General features: G+C 25.6%; 3 protein-coding genes across 3 annotated transcripts, besides 6 other annotated features; all 3 read left to right on the top strand.

The window, feature by feature from the left end:
• Positions 1-2,510: 2,510 nt before the first annotated feature.
• PVX_110805 (hypothetical protein, conserved) lies at positions 2,511-3,212 on the top strand (the record flags this gene model as incomplete). The annotated part of the gene is made up of 1 exon (XM_001608336.1): positions 2,511-3,212. One exon carries the CDS (start codon positions 2,511-2,513, stop codon positions 3,210-3,212), a length of 702 nt encoding a protein of 233 aa, XP_001608386.1.
• A 3,525-nt stretch (positions 3,213-6,737) lies between these two features.
• Positions 6,738-8,141, top strand: PVX_004539 (variable surface protein Vir12-related; the record flags this gene model as incomplete). Its single annotated transcript, XM_001608335.1, has 2 exons — positions 6,738-7,019; positions 7,179-8,141. Exons 1-2 carry the CDS (start codon positions 6,939-6,941, stop codon positions 8,139-8,141), a joined length of 1,044 nt encoding a protein of 347 aa, XP_001608385.1. The 5' UTR covers positions 6,738-6,938.
• A 125-nt stretch (positions 8,142-8,266) lies between these two features.
• Positions 8,267-8,291: a microsatellite.
• A 960-nt stretch (positions 8,292-9,251) lies between these two features.
• Positions 9,252-9,276: a microsatellite.
• A 3-nt stretch (positions 9,277-9,279) lies between these two features.
• Positions 9,280-9,314: a microsatellite.
• A 1,812-nt stretch (positions 9,315-11,126) lies between these two features.
• Positions 11,127-11,188: a microsatellite.
• A 485-nt stretch (positions 11,189-11,673) lies between these two features.
• Positions 11,674-11,721: a microsatellite.
• Positions 11,722-12,082: 361 nt separating this feature from the next.
• PVX_004537 (hypothetical protein) lies at positions 12,083-13,771 on the top strand (the record flags this gene model as incomplete). The annotated part of the gene is made up of 2 exons (XM_001608334.1): positions 12,083-12,264; positions 12,398-13,771. Exons 1-2 carry the CDS (start codon positions 12,238-12,240, stop codon positions 13,769-13,771), a joined length of 1,401 nt encoding a protein of 466 aa, XP_001608384.1. The 5' UTR covers positions 12,083-12,237.
• A 1,388-nt stretch (positions 13,772-15,159) lies between these two features.
• Positions 15,160-15,188: a microsatellite.
• Positions 15,189-15,451: the final 263 nt, after the last annotated feature.

The following is a 15,451-nucleotide window of genomic DNA, read 5'->3' as shown; positions in this document are numbered from 1 at the left end:
TTTTTTCCTCACTTAGTTTCACGTTCATTGGCGTCGGAGGCACACTCTATAAATGTTATATTCCTACATTTATGTCATAGGGTGGCAAACCTCTTAAAATACATATTGCATAATAATTATCCGAAAAAACAAAAGAATTCTTAAATATATTAAAAAACATACGAAACAATTATTGGAAAAAGGATTCGAAGTTTGTATCTGCTTATTTTGGATCGATACATTACAGCATATTTACAGGAAGAAGTAGAAGTTCACCATAACAATCAAAATTATGGAAAGTCATGGCCAACTTTTAGATGCACACTTAAAGGAATGGCAAAAATAAAAGGATAACCAGCGATTATCATTTAATTTAACTTAATTACCTTACTACAACGTTTACTTCTATAAAATTCTTTTTTGTAGTAAACGTCGTTTCACAAAATTATGTTTGTAATAAGACGAAAAATTGCCAAGTTTTTCCTCCAGTTAAAGTCCAAACGTAATTTGTAATTATATATAAAAATCTATAAATATGAAAATGATTTTTTTTTTTCTTGTTTAAAAAAAATTGATATTTTTGTTTTTCAAGAAAATAGTAAAGGTTATTTTCTTTTTTATTTAATCATATTAATGAATATCTTTTTTACATTCGTGTATATTGTTTTCATGAAACATTATGTCGAACGATTTTCAGATTAGTTCTAAAACCATTTTTGTTTTTAAAAGTTATCCTTGCTTATATTTATAACACGATATACATTAATATGGGAGATAAATATTATTATAAAAAATTTCTTTTATGAAAATTATCGTTTTATGGACTTGTCTTTAACCTAACATTTGTTGAATAATTAAGAACAACCTTTTCAACCAATTAGAACGCACAGTTATTGGCGACTAATTGAATGAAAAAAATAAAACATATATAATAATAGTAATACACCTACTGTCCTTTTACGCTGCTTTTTAGTATTTCATATTTCTTTAAAAATTAGAAAAAATAAATAATTCCATATTTCATAAAAGTAAATGATTAAAATGAATTATTAATTTTTTCTATGCCAAAAAGCACGAAATAAGGTGTATTTATTTATATGTTAGTAAAGAAAATGCAAAAGAGCATAACGGACATGGTTGCGCCCTGTTAAAAATATTACCATGTAGAATTCGAAGTATTAATTTTTTCATTAAAAATTATGAATTTTTAATATATATCGAATTATCAATTTTTAAATTAAGAAAAAAAAAAAAAAATGCTCCATCGATTAAATAAAAATTGAATAAATCTTTGCATACCATAAATGAGAAAAAATATATTTAGAAAAACAATTTGTTTGTATAATAAATTATTTTATTATTATTCAACCTATACTAAATAAAAGAATTTTTTTTGAAAGGAAGAAAAAATACATTCTTTAAAAAACTATAAATTATATGTAATATTATATAATTAATTATACGTCGTTATATATAATTATATGTTTTTTATACAACACTACTATTTCGTATAATGAAAAGAAGATACATCGCGTCTTTTCGTGCACTCTGGGATACGTGAATAAAAAAAAAAAAATACCATAAAATATAAATTTAGATGCGAGTAAGAATAATAAATAAACAAGAAAAAACAATGCTAAATGGAATATCAAAATTTTGTATAATTTTGTATTCGTGATTCTCTTTTTATAAGAACAACGCAAAAAGAAAAGAAAACAAAATAGGAAGAGTAAAAACAAGATGGAATCCGAAATATTGCAATTTAGCGTCCTTAAGGTAGACATTTTTATTACAACCACCATCATTTGAATTAATTTAAAATTTTGTTCTAAAAACTGTGACATACGTTGATGCATTTTATGAAAACGGTGCTACATTATTTTTATATATTTAAGAAAGCCTCAGAAGTAATAAATTTAAAAAATATTTGTTGTAAAGCAGTAGTAAATATTGTTCAATTTGTTGCCTTTTTACGTATAATTAGATTAATTTATTTTTTTTATGTTAAAGTATAAAAAAAAAAAATAGAATACCTCGATTATTCTGTTAATCCTTTATTTATATTAAAAAGAAGCAACTCAAACCACGCAAAAAAAAAAAAAAAAAAAAAAGACCTCATAGAATAACAACCATTATTGTTAATCGTATCAGAATACAGATTATGTAAGAATATTTTATTTTTATTTTTTTGTAAGAGAAGTTATTTTATGCATTAATATAATATAAAAAATTCCAGAAATTTTAATAACAGTTTTTTTTCTATAATTTTTTTACTACATATGTTGTATTGTTAAATATACAAATAATCAGTTGTATATGCAAATAATTACAGCAATCAGTAGTATTGTGTTTACCCTTATATTAAAGAAAATACAGTCTCCGAATATTTTTGAAATTTAATCATCTATAGAATGTTCTACAAAATAATTTTGAAGTCCTTTTTTCCAATTTCCTACCTTTTATGGTAATAACATAATAAATCATTTGACACTATATAGGGCACGTTAATACATAGATATATGTGTACATATATGTATCAACATAAGTTTAAGAAATGCATATCTGTATTTCAAAAGAGGAGCCTAACACGACAAAATTCCAACTATAATTTTTTTTTCATTATCTCCTTTTGTTATCCCTTTATATATAACAGCTTAGGCATCAACGAGTTCGATGTATCTTCGAGGGTTTCACTTAAAGCAAATTATTCTCGAAACCTATCAGATAATAATTTATCTGAAATCGTTGTAGATATATTTAACGTGATAGATTATAACAATTATGATGATGGTGACATTGAGCATTTAGAGAATGACAACTATGAAACTAGATTGAGAAATGAGTGGAATCAACTAGAAAACGACGAAAATATAGATTGGCTTACCATTACGCTAAAAACGTATGAATCCTTCGTTGGAAAAAACAGTCAAATAACACCTGAAACTGAAATTAGGCACATAAGGTGGTGTAATATTGTAGATGCATTGTATTATTTCCGTAAAGCTCAAAATGAGGAACATCGAGCAGGATTGGAATTTTTTTTAGATGCATTAAGAGAAAAAATGCAAGAAAGAGATATTGAAGATTTAAATGAAGAAGAGGAAGAATCATGGAACCATTTAAAAATGGCAAAAGTTAAAGAAAATAATGAATGGAAAAATTATCAATTACTTACTTGGAAATATTGGAATCAAGCAGAAAGTGCCGAATCCGCTAGAATTATTCGTCAATAAACATTATGGTAGGTTAAAAAAAAATCTACAAAAATGTTAAATATGTATAAGAACTTTTTTCTTACAAATTGACAACTGTGTGCATGAAAATTATATAGAAAAGTGGTCCCAAATTGATGATAAAATATTCAGATAAAGAATAAGTGCACAATATGCAATTAATATACCTATCATAAAAATGTTTTTTTTTGTTCATATCTGAATAAAAATTTATAGATAAAGAATAATACCTTTTTTCTGTTTTGTTTTGTTTTGTTCTTTTTTTTTGTTTTTTTTTGTTCCTTCTGTTTTTATTTTTTTCTTTATAAGGAATCTACAATACGCAAAGTAGAATTATTATTGTGCAATGTGCACTTAATTGTCACAATACTACATGTTCTCATAAAAATATACGCATTTTCATAAGAATGCTTTATTCGCGGCGCTTTTATCTAAATTACAAGCAACTGCGTTAACAAATGTATTTTTTTTAATGCATTTATCTTTTTATTAGGCCCATAGGCCGCAAAAATGTGAAAAAAACAAATAGAAAAAAGAAAAATATTTGATCCATTAACATAAAGTTAAAGAAAAGGATAAAGATAAAGTTAAAGATAAAGATGTGCTATTTCACACGTATGCCTTTTATTTTGGCGTCGTTTCATTTTGTGTGAAAACGATAGCTAGTTCTATATGTGTATAGTGGGGGGCTTAAACTAAACGCTCACTCCTGCCGTATATATATGTATTTATGAAGGCAACACATGTAATTAGTATGATAAAATAATCCTAAAAATAATTAGTGCATTATGATTCTAATGTTTTTCAAAATAGTGAGAAAAATGGTACAATTGAAATAGGAAAAGGGGAATGTAAGAAAATAAAAAATCGCGTTGAAATGTCTAAATAATTGGAGAAAGATAAATAATGTCCATTTTCGAAAAAGAGAAATGCAAAATGAAAAACGGGCGTAAATGCGTTAATATTAAATATTCATTCAATTGTACGTGATCGTTTCATTTTTTCTCGTTTTGTGCGCATAGATTTTAATTTAAGGAAAAACATAACATTATCTAATCTAATATGCTATTTTAAAATTGCAGATGTGAAGGAAAAGCGCCATTTTTAAAACTTGTTATTTTAATCTACATTTCACCATGCGCATGTTTTCATAACCTTTAGCTAAAATCTGCTTTGTTGTTCTGCACAATTGGCATATACTATATATGTTTAAGAATAACAATGTGCACGTAGGTCTAATGTTTTAATGGTCTATGGTTAATCACGCTGTCTATAAATTATATCAAATATGTTTCAGAAAGGAGGTAGAATGAACTGCTAAAATGTGATTATTGAGTACTGTGATGATAGCCCCCAAAGTAGCATCCCTTAATATATTGCTGAATATGTTTTTTGTTGCTGTTGTGGTGTTACATCACGAAGTTATAAAATTATAAGATAATAGAAGACGAAAAAATAATTAAGGGCATCTGTTTTTCAAATTGGATTATAACCGAGACATTCATTTAAACAGAATTGGCAATCATAATTAATACATGTCCTAATTAACCACTTAAGAAAAGCTCAAAAGGCAAAAAAACGACATACCCTTCTTTTATTTTACAAAAAAGTAAAGAGCAAAATAAAAATATTCAAAGAAATAATCATTTTTAATAGGATTATAAATTATTTGCTATGCCCTTAAATATATCAATACATTGGATTAGTTATATGATGAAAAAACAATAACTTATAACTTACATCAATTTAAAAATTCCATTTTTATCATATGCGCAAGAACCCATAAAACCATGTGCTCTTATATTTGTTCCACACACATAATCATCAACAAATTTTAAGTTGCCACCTTTTAAATTTTCTATTTTGAACCAATTTAGAAATGTTGCAAATGTTTCCCGAGGATTTAAGACTATACTAATGTTTTATTTTAACCTTCGCGCTTTCTCCATAAGAAGGAACATACAACAGTTAAACAGCGTAAAGGTTAAAGATGCAAATTGGACATAAACGCTTTTTTTTTAATTGTACTTGTAAAAGGATTTTTTTTCATATTTTTTGAACGCCATAATTTTTTGTTGTTTTGGGAGAAATTTACGCTACTTTTAGACAACAATTTATATGTTAATTTTTAGATAATAAAAATGGTATATTTTTTTGTTTATTACATTTTTATAATTGTCAAGAATGCGCCATAAGAAATAGTAAAAAAAAAGACATTTCGATGTAAAAAATATTTCTGTTATTTTGGGAATTTTTCATATATCACCTACTAATTTATAGTACTTTTACATTTAAAAATTGGACAGCAGCTTTTTCATATGATGCATTTATTATATATCATATGCAGGAAAAAAAAAAAAAAAGGAATTGGGGTTCAGTTGATCGCATATTTTATAAATGACAAAATTGATTGCCCAGAAATTATGAGTAAAAAGTCTTAAAAAATTAAAATTTTTTTGTTATCTTTAAATATCATGTCTTTCCATTATACATACATTTTTTTAATTTTTTCCTTATTGAAAATTACGAAAATTGTTGCAACGGGAAATTGTTTCCTTTTTCTGATCTAATTTTAACTTTTTTTTCTGCATATTATTTTATATATTTAGTTTGCAGTACATTTTATAAAAATATTTACAAATAATATACATATAAAACATTTATTCTTAGAAAAAAAAAACGCGTAATAATGAATTTGCAGATTTTTTTTCAACCATTCTATTTGGCGATAATAAAATATATTTCCAATTAGAAAAAAATAACGATTTCTACAATTGTTGCGTAAAAAAATATATAATACATTTATGTACTTTAGTTTTTTTTAAAATATATAAAAATACTGCAGGGGCTTATACATTTGATTAGTAATTGAAAATATTATTTTAAAAATTTACGGTTAATGGAAAAACAAGGATCGCATAAAAAAATATATTATATATAATATAACAATATATATAACATTTTATAATTTATATAATTGGAAAAAAATTAATCGCTATTTTACTTTTTCTGATAATTAAAAAATTATTGTTTATAGTTAAAATTATGTTGTTAAATTACGACAGACAATATTATAAAAAAAAATTGCTTTATTAAATAAAAAAAAGTATTACATGTCAGCTATGGAAATCCTTTACCCTATAATTCTCATAATTATACGGTCTTTATTATTATGAACGTAAATTTATCTACATTTTATATATATTTTTTTTTTTAAAATGGTCCGTTGAAAATTTTGTAGAATTGTCGAAATTTATTATTTTTATTTTTTTTTCCCAGAAAAAATATACAATGCGTAAATTTGTTTAAAATTTAATCCTTATAGAAAAATATTATTTTTTTTTATATTCTAAATATTTTACGATTAGTAATGCTAATGTTTTTTTAATTTTTTTGGGATTTTATATTTTTATATGAATTTACATGAAATATTTTTTTAATGCGATTTTGTTATTTATTTTGTTATTTATTTTGTTATTTATTTTGTTATTTATTTTTTTCTTTTTTTTTTCCTTTTTTTTATTTAAATTTTATTAAAAATTGTGGTAAATATAAATTTAATTTATATTTATTTATCATGTTTTAGTTTTAGTAAGGAAAATATTATTAATATATTTAAAAAAAATTGAGCAGGCATAGAAGAAACTTTTTTCTGCATTGATAATATAATAAAGATATTTCTCATTCTATATAAAATAATATATGATAAATCTAAAGTAGTAATTGATGAAAGAAATATTCGGGTTTTCTTTAATTAAAATTCTTACATTTAGCGCCTTGGTATGGTTATCTCCCAACTCTTATGGGGTACAATAATTATTTATAGATTAATACTTTAGATACTCTTCTGCCCATTTCATACGGCTATTTTAAAAACATCTTTGGTTTTATTAATGTAAAAATAAGTAAACAAATAAATTTTGTTTTAAACATTTTATGTAACGTTTGTCTTTGTCCTTCGTGCAGTCGGCCAATTTGGGGGAATCATGGGAGAACAGAATAAACCTAGATAACAATGTAGATGTAAGGATTAGTAGGTTATTAAATGCAAGACCCGAACATTTTAGACATGAAAGAAATGTAAATTTAAAAGAAAGAAAACGTAATATGTTAAAAGATGAGGATCTTTATGAAAGTGTATCTCTAAATAAAATGAAGAATAAACCTAATGCTCGGGAACAAATGCAAGATCCGAGGTTTCATGGCAGACCTGATAAAGCTCCGTCCAAATTGAAACATGGTGAACATCCTGGAAAAAGAAACGATAAATTAGCAAATGGAAAAATTCATAGAAGATCAAAAAATGATTCTGATGAAGATCAAGATGATAATTTTCTAAAAGAACCAGAGGATGGTTACTATAGAAGAGAAGACAATACCGATTATAGAGAAGGAAGTACTGAATATAAAAAACCACCAAATAATAATAATAATCAAGCAGTACAGAAGAAGCCCGAAGTAAATAATAAAAATATAGTAAAACTCCCCCCACCACCAAATGGCAAGGTTCCTCAGTACATGATGGAATACTACGATTATAGCAAAGTAAAGAGAGGCTTAAAAGAAAAACTGACAAATATGCTTAACAAAATGGATGTACAATTTCAATTGGAATTTATGCGTTACCTAAAAGGAAGGAAGCATACTGCGGAACGTGAATTTTTGGAACTTCGAGGTAGAAAAGAAAAACTTGCTTATTATTTTAAAAGGTACAAAGTATTCTTGCCAATTATGACACAATCTACAATTTTTTCAATATTTTTACTGTTGGCACTTACGGCAACAACTATAGCCGCTCCAATGACTGTAATGTCTTTTATTACCGGTGAAATACTCTTGAATTTGATGTACTACTATTTAAAAGAATTTATTAAGATAAGAAAAATTCACAACACTTTCAAAAAACATGGTGTTATAATTAAAAAATAAAGAAAACTTATACCAAAAGAGTATTATTTGTGAACTCCCTGAACACAATAATTTGAATGCATTAGATTAATATATTTATGCATAGTAAAAATAAATATATAGTACTGTTAATATAAATGTAAAAAGTATTACTTTTTCATTTTTTGTTAGAACAATTTGTTTTGATATTATTTTGTATTTCTTATTGAGTAGGCCATTCATTATAATAAACATTTACTTAAATTGTTAATTTTTATAACTATAAAAAAGAACACAATTTGAGAGGTTCTTTTTTTTTTCTTCTTGCTTTTATTTATTTACTTTTTTTTCTTTTTTTATGTTTATATTATATAAAAAATGCTATATATGCATATATAACCAGTTAATACTTGAATTAATCAATGATACTGTTGCGTTAACTGTATTTATCGTCTAACGCACATGTTATTGCTTTTTTAAGTATATGAAGGATACTTTAATCATTATTTAAAATTTTATATAATATCTTTTTAAAAAAATATTTAATTTTTACTTAATATGTTTGGTGAAACAAAAGATATTTATATAATTTTATTATTGTTGTTTTCATTTATATTTTTTATTTCATTCTTTTTTACCATGTTAAATTTTTATAATTTCTTATTTTATGGATTCTACATTTATATTCTCCATAGTATTTAACTATATTTTTTAAAATATAAATTTTTACATTGTTGCTTTATAATATTTGTTCACATTTGTTGCATGCATATATAATAATCCATTTATAATTTTAAAAGTATATATATACTAAATCCTTGACGTTTCCTATAACATTTACACGTACTAACTAACATACACATTTATTATTCCTTTTTGTTTATTGTTCGTTTTGTCTTACTCATATTGATATACACTTAAGATTCAGAGCATATGTTTTCTTCTATTTTTAAGCTGTTGATTTAATCACCATTAAGGCAGATTAACTTATTAAGAATTAGATAAAGCTTCTCATAAAATATTATTTTCATTTGCTGTCAAAAAGACTGTGTGTATAATTTAAAAAAAAGTATTTCATTCCTTATATATTTTCCCTGTACTAAAAATTCCCATTTTTCTGTTCTGCTGCGCATTACATAGCTATATTAAAAGGAAATATAGCATATTAAAAGCAAAGAAGTTAAAGCTTTATAAAATATGTTTATATTGTAAAATCAATGCCTCATTGGAAAAGGTTCCTTTCGCATTTGTTCTATATATCAAGGTGTTTGAAGGAAATACATGTTTTGTTTCTTAGATGAAGAAGCAAATAAAAAAAGAATCACAAAATTAAGGCACCGAATTGTGCAGAAATGCAAAAGGGACTATAACCGAAATGAATAGTAAAATTTTTACATGTTGTTCGTGTAAGCGCCATGCTTCCCATATGAATAACACGAAAAAACAGTGCCTGTGCAGATGTGGCACAATTATATTACTTTCTAAATTGAAACTCATTATAACCACGTTTTTTATGCACCCATTTGTGGATACACTAGATGTTGAGAAATTCTCTATAAACAAGGATTTATAAGAAATGAAGGATCTACATGAAATATGGACGTGTTTAAACTCTCGATTGGTGGTGCTACAAGTAGAAAACCACTTGCTATTCCGTTCATCATAATATTCTGAGCATTCCTATAACATTTGATTTTAGAACTGCATTTACTGTAATATAAAGGTGAGGAGGACACAATATTTTTAACCATTTAACACATATCGTGTTATAAAAATGAATTTTTTGTTTTGATTTGTTCAGGTGATTAATTTGTATTGTTCCGAATTGCATTTATTATTTTGCGCTACATAGATATTTTTTCTTTTTAAGTAATTTTTCTTTTGAAATATTCCTTATAAAAACGTTTGATCATTAGCTTTTCATTTAGCTTATACTTATAAAATGAATATATATATGTTTTTTCTTTTTCCCTTTTCTTTTTTTTTTATTAGTTAAATTTAGAATTGGAGCTAACATAGTTTTTTACATGTGCACAAATAATACCATTTTTATAATTTGTAATTATTTGTGACACAAATATAACTTAAAGCAAGAAAGTACTCCTCTTAAATGCTTTTTTTTTTTTTTGTCAAAGACATCTACGAAATAGTTTTACGATGTCAGTGGGAATACCGATAAAATAGGAATGACAATAGAATAGTAGTAGCAATTCTTTGCAATTATGTAATGCAGAATGGTCGAAAAAAAGACAGTCCTTGTATGTTTTACTACTACCATTTGTATTAAAAAATTATCTCCAGAAAAAATATATCATAAAAGATAATTAGCCATCGTATCCTCAAAAGAACAAGTAAATTTTTATTACTTAGGACGTGATCATCCACGCATTAATTAGAAATATAATACTAATTCACGATTTAGGTAAATTATTAGTAAAAATTATTTTATCATCGAATTATTTTTCAGCGTTAAAAAAAATAAATATTTTATCTTATAATACCCCAGTGCTAGTTGTGCCGAATAAAAAAAACTCTTCATAAAATAAAAAAAAATACAGCGTATTTCAAAAGTGGAAATAAGTGAATGACCATTGTTACCTCAGCACATAAACATATTTTCCATAAATATCTGTTTAAACAAAAATTTTGTTGTTCATTATTTAATTAAAAACATATACTAATCTTTTTTCTTTCAGGGTTTAATTTGACAGGAGAAGAAAATTTTTCTTTATATAAACATCGACAATTGTGATACTTTTAATTTTTTTTCAGATTATGTTATACAGTAGACAAAATTTTCAATGTAAATAGAATAAAATATAGCAATTATGTATATGCACTACTACACTATGCAGGATGATTTAAGAAGCTCAATTACAAAATGAAAGTGGAATATTGCGCAAGAATTATTCTGATATGTTCCTGTTTTAAATAATTTAAGTCTATACAAAGTTCTAATGTTTATAAGGAACAAAAACAAAATAAAAATAATTAAGCTGCCCGAAAATAGACAATTGAAATAGGTTACAATGTAACATTTTTAGGGAATAATTTACAGTATATTTGGCAAGGTCAATTCCTTTTCAGTTAAGCACATTACCATATTGACATATGTTATAAAAAAAAATAATCCCTTTTTGTGCTAGTATTAAATATATAACTTTGAAAAAATTTGCAAAATTTTTAATGTAAAAAATTATCATATAACCTTCCTTTCAACATAGAAATTACAAATACATACTAATATTAAAACGTTTATAAATTAAATAAGGACCCTTTGATGTATTTGCAGGGATAATGAATTATTATTGATGCTATATTAAGAAAAAATGGAACATTAAATATATAGAAATTGTAAAATATAGTCAGTCTATGTTCCAAATAGGACCCATTATCGTAAATTATTGTAATGTTTTGCAATAATTTTTTTTTGTAAAATGTTATTTATTCATTTCATCGTATTTCCTAAATCGTTTTATTTCCTTTCTATTTTCTTACATTTTTTGTTCTTCGGACGATTTTATTCAGCAATTTAAACTAAGGAAAAGAAAAAAAAAATTACATATTTTGATTATACAAATTTTTACCGAATAGAATAAATATAATTAGCATAAATTGAAAATTAGAAAGCGATGTAAAAACTGTTAGCAAGAAATATTAATTAATTTTATGTTGGGAACGATTCATATAGGTATAAAAAAAAATCTTACTATTTTAAAAATGTTCTCTAAATGTTTTAATATAAAATTCTGTATAGTATATGCATATTTAAATTATAAATAATTCATTTTATTTCTCATAATTAACAAAATACACAGTAAATTCATTTATAACCCTGAAGAGTTTTATGCCCATACTTGAATGATGTTTGGTTTTTCTTAAGGGTTATTATTTTTTTAGTTAATTTAGTTCCAAATAAAAAAAATCCTATTTTATGTCGTTATAACTGCATATTATAATGGATTAAAAATAATTACAAAATTGTAGATCATTTTACATAAAATATTTACTCCATTTATTTAATTAATGAAGGAAAACATGATCTTTCAGTAGATAATATGTTTTTCCTTTTCATATTTACATATATCTATCAGTATGAGCATTGTCATTTTATTTAATACAAGCATAGTCTAACATAATGTCCCAATTAGATGAAAATGAGTTGGTATGTTACTAAATTTATAACTTGAGTTAGATAACGATATGTTGTTATTTTTCCTTTCTTGAATTTTAGTAGATGTTCTACAATTAGCAAAAAAATTAAACATGCAGCTGAATTTTTCCATTTTTTTTTTTAGAAAGAAATTCTAGGGGGGTCAAAATCGTATGATATCTACGAAATTTTCAATAAGGAAGTCAAAGAAAATGATTGCAAGGAATGTATATCAAAAATCGGACAGCACAAAGATAAATACCAAGATATTTTTGCAACATGCAACAAGATTGAAAAAAATTTAAAAGAAATAGTAGCTATGCAAAATGTTAATGATCGTAGAAGTAGATGCAATCAATTTCAATATTGGGTTTATGATCAAATAAGGAAATTTTATATAAAATATGAAAAAGACAGTGTTGCTAAATCTGCTGTTAGTAAGCTTTATGAAGTAGGAAGTAATATTAATAGAGCTAAAACTACCCCTTGTGCTTATTATTCATCTGAAAAATTAAAAATATTAAAGGAAGAGAAGGATTTGTATGATTATTTTAACAACCATAAAAGTGTTAAAAGTAAAATATCTACTCCTAATGATAAATGTGATAAATATAAAAAGTATCTTAATCACATTGATATGCTGTACAAAAAGCATAAGGATGAAAATGGTGATCATGATTGCTGTTTTTTTACATATGAATGTACTAACTATTTTATGTGTGAAGATGAGTATGATCCGGATAAACTAATAAAAGCATTAAAATGTGAAGAACAGAAGGTCCCACTCAAACCAAAAGTGGTATCTGGATCTACAACCACTGGGGGGGATCCTAAAACGAATAGAGCAGGTGCAGATACACAAAAGAATCAGGCTGCTTTAACTCCAAAAAAGGATGTTAAAGACTCTGCAGGAAATGCTGCTACATCTGGAGGATTTATGTCCTGGTTGCTTGGGCCCCCTCGTGGAGCTGCAAAAGAAGTTCATTCTAAGCCAGCTAATGGAGTTGGAAGTACGGTTCAATCTAAACCACCTGGGATTGTTGGCGCCCAAACTAAACCAAGCACAGAGCCACGCGTTCAACTAGGAAAAACTGAACAAGCAGTCGAGTGCCCAGGTTCAGCATCCACCGGTGGTACTTCATCATGCGTTAATCTAGCAAAATCAAGTGGTAAAGAAAATACCGTAGCACAAGATCGTTCTACATTATCAACTCCACGGGATAGTACATCGAAACAAAACACTGCAGAAGCAGAAATAAATAAAGGATCTCATAATTTGTTAGGAAGAGAGACTGATAGCATAGTAGGTCCTACGAATGCTATTGGGTTCACCGATTCACACTTGAACCAAGAATTTGAGCAGTCTTCTCAAAATAGTATTGTAAATTCGGGCGTATTAGATGGAATACATGGTTTATTTGGTTCAAGTTTATTCCGCAATATCTCTGTAACTGCTTTAATTTTGGGAACGATTTTTATGTTTTTCTGGCATTATAGGGTATGTACTGATGATATTTAAAAAAATATATTTTGTGTTCCCATTAATAATTTATTATCATTGAAATTTTAAAATTACCAAAAATGGGTGTACATATGTACATATATACAAATATATATACATATATATATTTATTTGTACTTTAGTTTAATCCCTTCAATTACGGGTTGAACAAGAAAAGGAGAAGACAAAGTGAACGAGGCTACTATGATGAATATATGGAAGAAATGTCAGGGGAAGATTCAGAATATGAATACACAAATCCCGTTAACTCGGATTTATATTTATCGTATAATCCTTGATGAAATGCTTTTACAATATTATCATATGATATATTAACCGAGTTAGAACGCAGACATTGAAAAGGAAAGAAGTCTCTATGCTAATTTAATCTAAATAATAAAGAAAATATAAATAAAAAAGGATGATGCATATAAGAGTTGTGTGAAGTGTTGTACACACATATATATAACTGCTTCTAATATAATCAACAAGAACAATATGTTAACGAACAAAATTGTGAAAGCAGAAAGCAGTTGTAATAGTCTATGATTTGGTAGTAATGTTTAAATGGGCAAAATGTAGAAAGACCTACTCCTTTCGAAGATCAAACATTGATTAATGCGATAACATTAAAATTACGTTATATATTTGCTTTTTTTTTCTGTAAAAATTATATATAATACATATTTTCTCCTATATTAACAATATACATGGGGGAATACATTCGATTAGTAAGAACATTAAATGTGAAGAGAACTAAATTGTAAACTCTTTTTTGAATATGAGATTAAAAGAAGGGGTGACCTACAGAGCATATGATAAGATTCATTTTAAGAAGAATGAACATGAAAACATAGAAATTGTCATCATAACGATATTACAGAATTCATAATTGAAACCAGGGACTCGTAAAATTTTCAATGGATTTTTATTGTCAGAGATTTCCCTAATTTGTAAACAATTTATAGGAGTATAAAAAAAAAAAAAAATTAACAAATATATAACTGTGAAAGTGGGAAAATTACTCACTAAAACAATAATATAAGGATGTTAAAGATAGTTTTTGCAAAAGTTCATATAATAAAATAGCGCCTTATGTTCATATATGTAAAAAACGCACAAGAAATTAATACATATGTGAAGGAACATAACCTTCATATGGTTTATGAATGCACAAAAAAAAAACTTTTAAATTTGGAAAGCAATAAAACTACTCTATGAGTACATTTTATGAATGAATGAACAAATTTGGAGATGCTACTTTTAAGTAATGTATGTCAAAGTGGAACAAATTCTAATGTAGTTGAACGTAAACAATGCACAAATCAAACAAACGAAAATTTAGCGAAATTTTATTAAATACTTTTCGCATAATTTTACAAATTATAAATCATATATAAATTAATATTAATAGCGAAAATGCCTTATGATTCTTATTGCAAATGCATTTGGGAAAAAACTCAAAATGAGACAAATAATAAATAAGGATAACTTGTACTATATACGTTTGTCACTGAAGGATACAGTAAATATATGAAGTGATAAATATGGCGTAGTTACTCCTTAATTACTGCTGAGCTGATTTTGTAATTACAAATTGATATTTTTGATTGATTTTATTTTTTTAAATGGCCATATTTTGAATGAAGTGCCATTGAAAAAAATTTCCTCATAAATACTGAGGCTTGTGATTGAAAT

This window comes from Plasmodium vivax, chromosome 6 (genome assembly GCF_000002415.2).
Source record: "Plasmodium vivax chromosome 6, whole genome shotgun sequence".
NCBI lineage: Eukaryota > Apicomplexa > Aconoidasida > Haemosporida > Plasmodiidae > Plasmodium > Plasmodium vivax.
Note: the sequence above shows the minus strand (reverse complement) of the source record. Positions and strands in the feature narration are given on the sequence as shown.